The sequence below is a fragment of the Oncorhynchus mykiss genome, chromosome 15 (genome assembly GCF_057628025.1).
Source record: "Oncorhynchus mykiss isolate SJ-2025 chromosome 15, ASM5762802v1, whole genome shotgun sequence".
NCBI lineage: Eukaryota > Metazoa > Chordata > Actinopteri > Salmoniformes > Salmonidae > Oncorhynchus > Oncorhynchus mykiss.
In genome coordinates this window covers 18885144-18899102 of record NC_143036.1, presented here as the reverse complement: position 1 = coordinate 18899102, position 13959 = coordinate 18885144, and the positions used below count along the sequence as shown (strand labels likewise).

The window sequence follows — 13959 nt, the reverse complement described above, 5'->3', positions numbered from 1 at the left end:
TTTATTAAAGTATATAGGATAGGTTAGTCTACTTGGGACCATATAGATCTAATCATGAGTTAGGGTCAATTCCATTTAAATTAAGTAAATTCCAAATAGACTTCAAACGTGCCATTTTTCAAAATAGGATTTTCTTTCTTGAAACCTACTCTAACTAAGAAGAAAGAGTACATAAGAAGTAAGAGTACCTTAACCCTAACTGGTGAGATACAGGAGACAGCAGCTTAAAGTCATTTTAGGCTAACTGAGGGCAGCAGTTCATCATGAAAAGTCTTCAAAGTGTGCTCCTTAGCCTCCTCTCCGGTGAGTTCATCATCATATCTACAGAGCATACAGTAAAACTTATTTGAAGCACACTGAATGGACACTGTCAGTTGCTAAACACATTAGATTTGCTGTTGCTTTTCACTTATTGTTCTTTGTGCTGAAGCAGCTAGTAACTAAAGGGCAGTTCTGTGTCTGATGTGAACTTGTGGTCTCTCTCCAGCTGCTGTGTGGAGTTCGTCTATTATGGGTCGGATCTTTGCATCTGGATATGAGGGAGGAGAGGCAGAGATCAGGTGCCACTATGGCCGTGGGTACGATAACTACTCAAACTACTCTGATATTGTAGTTAAAACTCAATGTGGTGTTCGCCACACTGAGAAAGGCAGGTTCTCTCTGTATGGGGACAAAAGAGAAGATTCTTCACTTTAAATGTCACCAACCTGACCCTAGAAGACGCTGGGGCATGCTGGTGCACAGTGAGGAGAACCTTGACAGACATCGATACAGAAATCAGACTGGAGGTAATCAAAGGTAAGTTCACTTTTTCTTTGTGTATTTTTTTGTCAATATATATTTTTTACGGATTTGACAACAAAAAAAAAGTAACCACCCTTTGCCTTGACGACAGCTTTGCACACCCTTGGCATTCTCTCAACCAGCTTCATGCAGTAGTCACCTGAAATGCATTTCGATTAACAGGTGTGCCTTGTTTAAAGTTAATATGTGGAATTTCTTTCCTTCTTAATGCGTTTGAGCCAATCAGTTGTGTTGTAACAAGGAAGGGGTGGTATACAGAAGATAGCCCTATTTGGTAAAAGACCAAGTCCATATTATGGCAAGAACAGCTCAAATAAGCAAAGAGAAATTACAGTCCATCATTACTTTAAGACATGAAGGTCAGTCAATGCGGAAAATTTCAAGAACATTTAAAGTTTCTTCAAGTGCAGTCACAAAAGCCATCAAGCACTATGATGAAACTGACTCTCATGAGGACCGCCACAGGAAAGGAAGACCCAGAGTTACCTCTGCTGCAGAGGATAAGTTCATTAGAGTTACCAGCCTCAGAAATTGCAGCCCAAATAAATGCTTCACAGAGTTCAAGTAACAGACACATCTCAACATCAACTGTTCAGAGGAGACTGTGTGAATCAGGCCTTCATGGTTGAATTGCTGCAAAGAAACCACTACTAAAGGACATCAATAATAATAAGAGACTTGCTTGGGCTAAGAAACACGAGTAATGAACATTAGTCCGGATGAAATCTGTCATTTGGTCTGATGAGTCTAAATGTGAGATTTTTGTCTTTGTGAGATGCAGAGTAGGTGAATGGATCATCTCCATGTGTGGTTCCCACCGTGAAGCATGGAGGAGGAAGTGTGATGGTGTGGGGGTTCTTTGCTGGTGACACTGTCTGTAATTTATTTTGAATTCAAGGCACACGTAACCAGCATGGCTACAACAGTATTCTGCAGCGATATGCCATCCCATCTGGTTTGTACTTAATGGGACTATCATCTGTTTTTCAACAGGACAATGACCCAACATACGTCCAGGCTGTGTAAGAGCTATTTGACCAAGAAGGAGAGTAATGAAGTGCTGCATCATATTACCTGGCCTCAACAATTACCAAACCTAAACCCAATTGAGCTGGTTTGGGATGAGTTGGACCACAGAGTGAAGGAAAAGCAGCTCGTGCGTTGGTGGGAACTCTTTCAAGTATGCTGGAAAAGCATTCCAGTTGAAGCTGTTTGAGAGAATGCAAAGAGTGTGCAAAGCTGTCATCAAGGCAAAGGGTGGCTACTTTGAAGAATCTCAAATATAAAATCTATTTTTATTTGTTTAACACTTTTTTTGGTTACTACATGACTCCATATGTGTTATTTCATAGTTTTGATGTCTTCACTATTATTCTACAATCTAGAAAATATTAAAAATTAAGAAAAACCCTTGAATAAGTAGGTGTGTCCAAACTTTTGGCTGGTACTGTAGGTGCACACAGGCCGAGAAACAAATTCAAGGTGACAGACAGTGACATTCAATACCGCCTTGCACACTGTTGCCTGTAACTAGCTGAAATAGGGTTTAATCATTAGGCCAACAGTTGCAAACGAGAGTTTCTATTGGACAAATTCAGGTATATTTATCCCCATTTATTCCATTTGATTCCATTTTTAGAAACATTTTTCAACAGAATCAGCTAAATGAATACACCCCTGATCACCTATAAACACAGTTCACTTTCATAGCAGCCACGTTGTATTCCTTATCGCATCTATGTACTCTCTTCCCTTCCCTTTTGGACTTGCACAACACATCAGCTGCATGTGACCAGGTGAAAAAACATTTGCAAGCCAAACACACAGCCTACATCGTTGTCACCATATTAGCTAAAGTAATGTCATAGTCAGCATAGCTAATAGAACTAACACATTAGTAAACCCCCTATAATCATGCAGTAACATTACAGTGTACAGTCATTAAGCAGTGACACCGGCAGTCCCCGGTGGCAATAAATTAGTAATACCAAAAGCTTACCTTGACTTGAAAGTGTTCCAGTGTTGTGTTGGAGAGTCATAGCCAGCTAGCTAACATAGCATCCCTCTGTTTGAGCAGGGTGTTTGAGTAGGCTAAACTAGCTAGCTGCATTTGCATGCTAAGTAAGTGAAACTGAAAGTTAAAAAACAATAATAGACAATCGCTCTATTTCTATCTTACTTCTCCTTCATTTTGGAACAAATTAATTTGTTCAAACTGTTAAACAATTGTCTTTCTCTCTCTTTGTGAGTCAACTACTCACCACATTGTATACACTGCAGTGCTAGCTAGCTGTAGATTATGCTTTCAGTACTAGATTAATTATCCAATCCTTTGATTGGGTGGACAACATGTTAGTTCATGCTGCAATCAATCAATAAAATGTATTTATAAAGCCCTTTTTACATCAGCTGATGCTACAAATTGCTATACAGAAACCCAGCCTAAAACCCCAAGCAGCAAGCAATGCAGATGTAGAAGCACGGTGGCTAGGAAATACTCGCCAGAAAGGCAGGAACCTAGGAAGAGAGGAACCAGGCTCTGAGGGGTGGCCAGTCCTCTTCTGGCTTTGCCGGGTGGAGATTATAACAGTACATGGACAAGATGTTCAAACGTTCATAGATGACCAGCAGGGTCAAATAATAATAATAATCACAGTGGTTGTAGAGGGTGCAACAGGTCAGCACCTCAGCAGTAAATGTCAGTTGGCTTTTCATAGCCAAGCATTCAGAGTTAGAGACAGCAGGTGCGGTTGAGAGAGAGAGTTAAAAACAGCAGGTCCGGGACAATGTAGCACGTCTGGTGAACAGGTCAGGGTTCCATAGCCACAGGCAGAACAGTTGAAACTGGAGCAGCAGCACAACCAGATGGACTGGGGACAGCAAGGAGTCATCGGGCAAGGTAGTCCTGAGGCATGGTCCCAGGGCTCAGGTCCTCCGGGAGGGAGAGGGAGAGAGAGAGAATACTTAAATTCACACAGGACACCGGATAAGACAGGAGAAATACTCCAGACATAACAGACTGACCCTAACCCCCTGACACATAAACTATTGCAGCATAAATACCGGAGGCTGAGACAGGAGGGGTCAGGAGACATTGTGGCCCCGTCCGATGATACCCCTGGACAGGGCCAACCAAGCAGGATATAACTCCACCCACTTTGCCAAAGCACAGCCCCCACACCACTAGAGGGATATCTTCAACCACCAACTTACTACCCTGAGACAAGACTGAGTATAGCCCACAAAGATCTCCCCCACAGCACATACCCGAGGGGGACACCAATCCTGGACAGGAAGATCACGTCAGTGACTCAACCCACTCAAGTGACGCACCCCTCCTAGAGACGGGATGGAAGAGCACCACTAAGCCAGTGACTCAGCCCCCGTAATAGGGTTAGAATCCCGGTGGAGAGAGGGGAACCGGCCAGGCAGAAACAGCAAGGACGGTTCGTTGCTCCAGTGCCTTTCCGTTCACCTTCACACCCCTGGGCCAGACTACACTCAATCATAGGACCTACTGAAGAGATGAGTCTTTAATAAAGACTTTAAGGTAGGATAGGCTGACCATTCCATAACAATTGAGTTCTATAGGAGAACGCCCTGCAAGAGCTCTGATAGGCTGGAGGACGTCCTCTGAAAGTTGTCATAATTACTGTGTAAGCCAATGGAAGGGGGTGAGAACCTTCTTTGCAAAATTGTTTGTTTTAATAAATTATATGGTGACGTGATTATATTTAGTATAGTTTTTTAAATGTTTTACAATTTTAATTTTTCTAAAATTCACTGAGGAGGATGGTAGGGTTTGGAGGGGTTTTGGGGGATGGGGAGGGTCTATTAGAAGGTAGTAGGGCTATTTTTATTTTATTTTATACGAGGTACTGTGTCAGGTAGGAAGATTTTGAAATGTTGTAAACCGTGATTGGCCGCACACTCCAGCACAATGGGTGGCGGCATTCACCTTTAAGGTTGGTTTGCGGACCGCCATTATGTCATGGAAGAAGAGAAGGTGACGTCATTTCCTTATTCAGGAAAAAGAACGTCAGTCAGATAATTTGCGCTGTAGCTCTTGAAGTCTTGTTATTTTGTGACATTAACGTTTAAATACTGTAGTAATTTGACTTACGCTAACACATCGACATTAAAGTTTTTATTTCAGAAAGCTAACGAAAGAGACTATCGTCGTAGCCAACAATTTTGTACGTAGCTCTGCTTTTTAAACCTGTCCTTGCGCAAACATTATTCACCATCAAGCCCAACATCTGACTGTCATGGATCAAATATCGATCACTGCAGAAGTACCAAAGGTGAGTTGGTTAGCTAAGATTAGGTAGTCAGTCCGACATTCTGGACATGTAAAATGGCCCTGGTCGTGGCAAGAACAGAGCCTTTCAATAGTTTGTCTGGGAGAGGACATATAACATGATCTAGTTTTAAATACAGCTATAAGTGAATTGATCACATGATCTAGTTTTAAATACGTGAATTGTGAATTGATCTAACTAACACTGGCTTAATTCATACGTTTATCAACCAATACCAGCCAAGTTTGATACTAGCTAACAGGCTGACATGCTTCAAACGTTGGCTAGTTAGACAAGTCAGGGCATGTCCCTGGCTGCCTTTTTTTATCCAGTATGGCTAACAGGTAACGTTATAGCAAAGATTTAACTAAACCAAGATAGACCACAGCTTGTCGTTTCTATTGGGAACAAATGAGTCATATTGGTCAGAAAAAGCAAGGACATTGTCCTATCGGTGGTTATAGCACAGATGGTTCGCCGGATGTATAAATGTGAAGCATCCTTTTGGCGTTTCCACTTCCTACCAAATATGGGTTGTGAGAGGAAGCCCAGTGGCTGGCAGTTGGAGAAGATAGAACGAGATGGATTTTGGCCGACATAATGCAAATTTTCTCAACGATTAATTTTTTTCTCAATACAGTTCTGTTGCTCAAATTTAAATATGTTACGAACATAGTGAATTAAGTTGTAGACTTTACCTTTTGCCAAAGTTTCCCAAAAAGTGCGTTGTTTAGGAAAGGCGAATTTAGTTATTGCACACGCGCACTTCACAGAGCAGGCATTCCTTAACGGAAAAATGCAAACGTATGCTAGAACGCGCAAATGGGGTAACTTATTTGTTCCGTTTGAAACGTTTGGTTTAGTTATAAAAAATATTGGGTTATAATTAGTTTCACTAGCTTAGTAACTAGCTAATTGGTTACTGCTTTAATCAAGCACGTGGTACATAGATGTGCTCGCAAAGGGAAAAATCATGCTGTATTGTGTTTTGCCATTACCTAGCTAATAATGTGAATGAATGGCCCTTCAGAGTCCATGGGGTGCCACCACAACCAAGGTGGTGTGTCCCTGCTCCTTCACTGATGTCATGAGCGAGCAGCTGGCCAAACAACTGGATGATGAAAGTCATTCTTTCCCTGATTTCTCAAAGTAAGTCCTGTTAATATCACCTGTCTGTGTTATCGATTCTCATGAACTTGTAAGGAGTTTTTAAAATGACATTTTTACCATCTAGTCTAGGTGGTGTACACTTCGGTGTTAATTGTTAGTGTCACTGTAAAGACAGGAAAGTTGCACCCTATATATACTCCTAACAATTTAATGTGCCAACCTAATATCCTAATTGTAAGTCAAACCACTCTGACATTGGGTTATTTTTGAGAAGTATGTCCGATATCCTATGTCTCTGTTTTAGTGTCAGCGCTGCTCTGGATGCCGGTGAGGAGCGAGAGACAGACAGTGATCTGATGCTGGCTCAGATGCTGCAGATGCAGTTTGACAAGGAGTTTGACACCCAGCTACGCACAGAAGAAAGGAAGTTCAATGGCGATAGCAAACGTAAGCCTATGGACAAGTCCTGTATTAAAACCATACAGGGGTTGTCGCTATACCAGTATCGCGATACTCTGAGCTATCGTGGCAATGAAACAAAACATGAAGTGGATTTAATTTCTTGGGTAAAACACTTCTAATCTTAGAAACAAAGAGCATTATGTTGTCACATTTGTTTATTTTGCAAGCAATAGCATCCACAATTTTACATGAAGTAGGTTTTTATAGGACCATAGAGTTTTTATTTTTTGCCATGGAAAATCTGGTATCGTAGGATCGTGATACTTGTATCGTGACAACCCTACGAAGGGTTGTGCTCATTCTGCATCAAATGGAAGACATTTTCAGTAGCAATATGTTTTAAAATATTTTCTGTTTGGTACTCTTAATAAACATGACCAAGTTTCTGGAGTGTAAAAAGGAATCAAGTGGGAATATGAAGAATTTGAGATATGATTGGTATATACTGTTGCAGTATCCATCTCCTTTGAGAACTATCGCATGGTGCACCCTTACGAGGCCAGCGGCAGCTCTGAGGATGAAGTTGATTGGCAAGATAGTTGTGACGACCCCTACAAAGCTGGTAAAGTCTATCACTTTGTCATTTTACACCTATACTAGTATTGTAGCTAGGTCCTATACATCTACTGTATACATGTAACAGGACAACGTCTTGCTGCATAGAATATTGGTGGCTGTTGGTCTTTTCGTGATATTGGTGGTTGGTTATGTTAAAGCAATAGTTCAACTTTCTATATTCACTTTTGTTCAATGTATTCCAGACAAACCCACGATAACTCCAAGGAGAGGCTTTACTGGGAAAGGCAAGAACATCACTACTAAGCACGATGAGGTTGTGTGTGGCAGGAAGAATACTGCACGCATGGACAATGTAAGAGTTATAACAAGATAACCTTTACTTGGTAGCTTGGTAAATCTAGTTAACTTAAAGTTACTTTGATAAAGTAGTTCACTACTTCGTGAAAAATGATCGTATGTAAATCTGAAATGTCATTGACTACAAATTGCAAAAACATATCACTTTGGGTTCATATGTTAATAGAATGTGTAATTTAGCCTGCTAAACACAAAAATAGTTTCAAGTGAGAATTAGGTGAGTCTGATGCTGAAAAATAAATGCTATTATTGCCAACACCCATATTTTATTTTATTTTTGCAAAAAAAAAATGTGTAGTTCCTGTAGTTAGTTACACCTCTACGTGGCAAAAAAAGTAACCTAGCTACCTAGATTTTAATGTAGTTAAACTACCATCAAGAACTACATTTAGTCTACTCCCCAACACCGAGACATGGGTATTTAACATCATTAGCAGTTGTCTTCATTAGCTTTGAAATGTGTGGCTTGATGTGCATACACATTGATGTGAACATATTCTGAATTGTCAGCCATTTTGAAATCACCCTCTCTGTCTTCTTCCCAGTTTGCCCCAGAGATCAATGTGGGAGATGGGCTTGGCATGGACCTGAAGCTCTCCAATCAGGTCTACAACTCCCTCAAGCAACACTGCTACTCCGAGCAGCGTCGCAGTGCACGGCTGCATGAGAAGAAGGAGCACTCCACTGCTGTGAGTTTATACAAATAGTAGTGCTGGGCGATTTACAGAAACTTTTTTTTTTTAAAACAACCAATACCGAGTGTTATATCCGAGTGTTGGAGAGTGCCCCTGGCTATCTGTAAATAATAAAAAATACAAGAATTGTTATCAGGTTTGCTTAATATAAGGAATTTGAAATGATTTTTTACTTTTACGTTTGATACTTAAGTAGATTTAAAACCAAATACTTTTAGACTTTTACTCAAGTATTATTTTACTGTGTGACTTTCACTTGAGTCATTTTTTATTAAGGTAGCTTTACTTTTACTCAAGTATGACATTGGGTACTTTTTTCCACCACTGTAAATGAGTGATAAGCAGTCATGGGCTGTCACTACCATCATGGCACTTTTATTAATTGTTTTATTCTGTGTTACTGCATTCAACCCAAATAATTGAAACTGTAATTAAAAACGTGATTATGAAAAAAGAATCAAACAAAACCGACCTCAAAAAGCACTAATCGCTCAGCACTAACAAGTAGCAAAATTCACCACTATAGAAGTCTTTGAATTTCAAAATAACACTGTGCTAAGACTTATACAATCAGATCTGTATTATTTTTATGTACTTTCATGCTTTCCTAATTCTCTCCTCCTGATCCTCATGATTCTTTGTTTTTTTCCCCCCTTTGTTTTTTCTCCCCTTGTCTCTCTAAGGAACAAGCAGTGGACCCAAGGACCCGTCTGCTCATGTACAAAATGGTGAACGCAGGCATTCTGGAGAACATCAACGGCTGCATCAGCACTGGAAAGGAGTCTGTGGTGTTCCACGCAAATGGGGGAAGGTGAGTGTGTCATCGTGACAAGTTGTTGCAAGAACCCACACCTTGAATTGGCTGACCCAAGGTTGATTGACCCTAAAGGTGTTGTTACCTGCCTGAAGATGAGTCGGATCTGAATAGAAATTTCCCCAACTGTGGTTGCCTAAGGTTATGGCATGGCATTTACATTGTGATGACAATCATTGACAGAGATTCTATAGCAGTAGCCTTATTTGCTATTTGTCATTAGCCATAGTTGTTTTAAAATAAAAAACTATTACATGTTTTGGTACAGAGCTACTTCCTTAAATGTCTGTTAATTAAGTTTGTTTCAATACTGTTGCGTGTGTGTTTTTCCTCTCCTAGCATGGAGAATAATGCTGTCCCAGATGAGTGTGTGCTCAAGGTCTTCAAGACCACACTCAACGAGTTCAAGAACCGTGACAAGTACATCAAGGATGACTACCGCTTCATAGACCGCTTCAGCAAGCTGAACCCCCGCACGATCATCCGCCTGTGGGCTGAGAAGGAGATGCACAACCTGGCTCGGTGGGTGGTGGCGATGTCACCTACACTGAGTGTACAAAACATTAAGAACACCTTCTCTTTCCATGGGATTGACCAGGTGGAAGCTATGATTCCTTATTGATGTCACATGTTAAATCCACTTCAATCAGTGTAGATGAAGGGGGGAGATAGGTTAAAGAAGGATTAACCTTGAGAGAATTGAGGCATGGATTGTGAATGTGTGCCATTCAGAGGGTGAATGGGCAAGACAAAATATTTAAGTGCCTTTGAACCGGGTATGGTAGTAGGTTCCAGGCGCACCGGTTTGTGTCAAGAACTGCAACGCTGCTGGATTTTTTTTATCAAGAAAGCTCCACCACCCAAAGGACATCCAGCCAACTTGACATAACTGGCATTGGAGTCAACATGGGCCAGCATCCCTGCGGAAAGCTTTCGGCACCTTGTAGAGTCCAACGAATTAAGGATGTTCTGAGGGCAAAAGTGGTGGGGGTGCGCAACTCAATATTAGGAAGGTGTCCTTAATGTTTTGTACACTGTATATGGACCAACACCAATTCACCTGATTTTTATCTAAACTCAATTCAAATAACCTTTTCATGTAGTTTTTTTTATATCAAATTATCTACAGTAAATGGCCAATGGCCAACCTACAGTGCCTTGCGAAAGTATTTGGCCCCCTTGAACTTTGCGACCTTTTGCCACATTTCAGGCTTCAAACATAAAGATATAAAACTGTATTTTTTTGTGAAGAATCAACAACAAGTGGGACACAATCATGAAGTGGAACGACATTTATTGGATATTTCAAACTTCTTTAACAAATCAAAAACTGAAAAATTGGGCGTGCAAAATTATTCAGCCCCCTTAAGTTAATATTTTGTAGCGCCACCTTTTGCTGCGATTACAGCTGTAAGTCGCTTGGGGTATGTCTCTATCAGTTTTGCACATCGAGAGACTGACATTTTTTCCCATTCCTCCTTGCAAAACAGCTCGAGCTCAGTGAGGTTGGATGGAGAGCATTTGTGAACAGCAGTTTTCAGTTCTTTCCACAGATTCTCGATTGGATTCAGGTCTGGACTTTGACTTGGCCATTCTAACACCTGGATATGTTTATTTTTGAACCATTCCATTGTAGATTTTGCTTTATGTTTTGGATCATTGTCTTGTTGGAAGACAAATCTCCGTCCCAGTCTCAGGTCTTTTGCAGACTCCATCAGGTTTTCTTCCAGAATGGTCCTGTATTTGGCTCCATCCATCTTCCCATCAATTTTAACCATCTTCCCTGTCCCTGCTGAAGAAAAGCAGGCCCAAACCATGATGCTGCCACCACCATGTTTGACAGTGGGGATGGTGTGTTCAGCTGTGTTGCTTTTACGCGAAACATAACGTTTTGCATTGTTGCCAATAAGTTCCATTTTGGTTTCATCTGACCAGAGCACCTTCTTCCACATGTTTGGTGTGTCTCCCAGGTGGCTTGTGGCAAACTTTAAACAACACTTTTTATGGATATCTTTAAGAAATGGCTTTCTTCTTGCCACTCTTCCATAAAGGCCCGATTTGTGCAATATACGACTGATTGTTGTCCTATGGACAACTCTCTCCCACCTCAGCTGTAGATCTCTGTAGTTCATCCAGAGTGATCATGGGCCTCTTGGCTGCATCTCTGATCAGTCTTCTCCTTGTATGAGCTGAAAGTTTAGAGGGACGGCCAGGTCTTGGTAGATTTGCAGTGGTCTGATACTCCTTCCATTTCAATATTATCGCTTGCACAGTGCTCCTTGGGATGTTTAAAGCTTGGGAAATCTTTTTGTATCCAAATCCGGCTTTAAACTTCTTCACAACAGTATCTCGGACCTGCCTGGTGTGTTCCTTGTTCTTCATGATGCTCTCTGCGCTTTTAACAGACTTCTGAAACTATCACAGTGCATGTGCATTTATACGGAGACTTGATTACACACAGGTGGATTGTATTTATCATCATTAGTCATTTAGGTCAACATTGGATCATTCAGAGATCCTCACTGAACTTCTGGAGAGAGTTTGCTGCACTGAAAGTAAAGGTGCTGAATAATTTTGCACGCCCAATTTTTCAGTTTTTGATTTGTTAAAAAAGTTTGAAATATCCAATATGTCGTTCCACTTCATGATTGTGTCCCATTTGTTGTTGATTCTTCACAAAAAAATACAGTTTTATATCTTTATGTTTGAAGCCTGAAATGTGGCAAAAGGTCGCAAAGTTCAAGGGGGCCGAATACTTTCGCAAGGCACTGTATAGCCATACAAAAAATGTGATTCCAAAGCTCCAACTGTGTATGGCTCATGGTCTCTCTTTTCCCCCCTCTACTCCATCAGTATGAAGAAAGCTGGCATTCCATGCCCCGAGGTGGTGGTTCTGAAGAAGCACATCCTTGTGATGTCGTTCATTGGCAAGGACCATGTGCCGGCTCCCAAACTGAAGGAGGCCATGTTGGGCTCTGAGGACATGAAGAGGGCCTATTACCAAGTGGTTCATGTAAGTGCAGCTTTACCACCATTTACCACTAACATACACATGGTTCTATTGGTATATAGTTTCATACGTTTTACTAATATGCCTGGTTGTAAGTGCTACTTCCATGAGTGTCCACAGAGTTACCCGGATCATTATTCTGGAGTACTTTGACCCCTGGATGTCTCTGTCCTTGCAGATGATGCAACAGTTGTATCAGGAGTGTAACCTTGTCCACGCTGACCTGAGTGAATACAACATGCTGTGGCATGAGGGCAAGGTACGCTATTCATCCTTTTCGTCTTAACCTTTTTTTTTTATCCAGGTGGGTCAATCTACACATTTATTTTTAAACTGGAAATTCAGGCATGAGATTCTACCTTGAGTGGTGTAATCATCTTGTCTTTTGAAGGTTTGGCTGATTGATGTGAGTCAGTCCATCGAGCCCAATCACCCTCACAGCCATGAGTTCCTATTCAGAGACTGCAGGAACGTGGCCACGGTAAGTTAGCTCACAGTTATCCAAGTACTGTAGGTTTAAATGGGCTGTTATTATGTACATCTCAAAGTAAATACTGACTAAAGTCCTGATTATCTGTCACAACAATTGACAATCCATTTGAATGGATAATATATTTAGCTGCCACTCCTCAAAACATGCAATGAATGTTGGTGGAAAATGAGCGAAAGTGGAAACCAATATGTAAACTATTCTTAGACCAGCTTTGTATCAGTGACAAGCTGTTGGTTTTAATATATATATATATATATATATATATTTAAAAAAAAAAAAAATTTTTTTCCTTCAACGCAGTTCTTCCAGAAGGGCGGGGTGTCTGAGTCCATGAACATGTACGAGCTCTTCAATGTTGTGTCTGGGCTGCAGCTCAGTGGTGACAGCGAGGCAGAGTTCCTTGCCCAGGTCAGAAAACATTGAGGCCCATATGAGGCATTTATTTCTCTGGTGAAGATGTATTGCATTGAATTTCCTGAAATGCATTTTTCAGGCAGTTTTAAAGTGGGCTCTCATGTTATCTAGTCCCACACAGCATCAAAATCTATCATGTACTAAAGTGCCTTTTTGCTGTGGGGATGTTTATACTGGAATTTGACCCAAATCCATCAAATGAAATTGTATCAAGTGCCACAAATGCATTCCAGAAACCTGCGATTAAAATAGTAATTTTCATACAAAGTTGTCGTTTTCTAGATTGAGGCACTGGAGAAGATGAATGAGGACCACGTGCAGAGAAGGGGCAAGAAAATGTACAACTTCAGCGATGGAGGACCTCCCCTATTACACGACGATGATTAACAATCAGATATTCGACACCATGAATAGCTACATGGAACCTGTTTGGGTGATTGTTTGAGAGAATGGGTCGAGTAAACCCCCCCATGGTCTCAGTGAGGTATGCAAGAGGTCGAAAGGTCGCTGCATCCTAAGATGGTGTCATAGGCTTCATTGGGCTAAAAGGGCTCCAAACCACCTTCCATGAAATGTCAACATCTCATTCCGTTACTACGGCTGTAAATGGAATGGATGGGGATGTCTGACGGGGTACATGACAGACTGTGTCTACATGCACACACAATAATTGCTTTTTAAATTAGAGTATTAGTAACCAGCATTCATGACATTATGAACAAGTTATCTTCTCAAGTAAACTGAGCTCGAATGAAAAGAGTTTTGCGTTATGTTCTGAATGAAACAAATTGTTATCCAACATTGTGATGGAGAGCCCAAAGTATCAGTGAATATTTTAATCATGAAAAGGTGCTGTCTTGACTGAAGACAGAATGAGTTGTTTTGCATTGAGGTCCGTTGTTCTTACAATGGAGCTGTCATGTTTGTGTACTCTCTGTCATTTCAATATTATGGTGGAAATAAATGGTAAAAATAAGTTA

At 40.9% G+C, this 13959-nt stretch overlaps 1 protein-coding gene across 6 annotated transcripts; it reads left to right on the top strand.

Annotated features, from left to right (window-relative positions):
* The first annotated feature begins 4691 nt into the window (after positions 1–4691).
* LOC110489729 (serine/threonine-protein kinase RIO3) lies at positions 4692–13955 on the top strand. 6 transcript variants are annotated; one of them, XM_021562525.3, is made up of 13 exons: positions 4692–5108; positions 6136–6254; positions 6520–6662; positions 7132–7239; positions 7439–7548; positions 8099–8242; positions 8932–9059; positions 9402–9584; positions 11916–12075; positions 12251–12331; positions 12464–12553; positions 12866–12973; positions 13262–13955. In XM_021562525.3, the coding sequence occupies exons 1-13, from the start codon at positions 5073–5075 to the stop codon at positions 13364–13366; spliced, it is 1515 nt and encodes a 504-aa protein (XP_021418200.1). In that variant the 5' UTR covers positions 4692–5072; the 3' UTR covers positions 13367–13955. The 6 variants fall into 6 exon arrangements, with proteins under 6 accessions (XP_021418200.1, XP_036799818.1, XP_036799817.1 ...); XM_036943922.2 differs by having other exon boundaries at positions 4788–5108; positions 6108–6254; XM_090199421.1 differs by lacking the exon at positions 4692–5108 and adding an exon at positions 5621–5932.
* The last annotated feature ends 4 nt before the right edge of the window (positions 13956–13959 follow it).

Bases quoted from the DNA above. Each gene is read 5' to 3' on its own strand.
- LOC110489729 (XM_021562525.3), top strand. From the start codon at position 5,073: ATGGATCAAATATCGATCACTGCAGAAGTACCAAAG. The intron at 5,109-6,135 runs GTGAGTTGGTTA...ATGGCCCTTCAG, and splicing joins TCACTGCAGAAGTACCAAAG to AGTCCATGGGGTGCCACCAC. The intron at 12,974-13,261 runs GTCAGAAAACAT...GTCGTTTTCTAG, and splicing joins AGGCAGAGTTCCTTGCCCAG to ATTGAGGCACTGGAGAAGAT.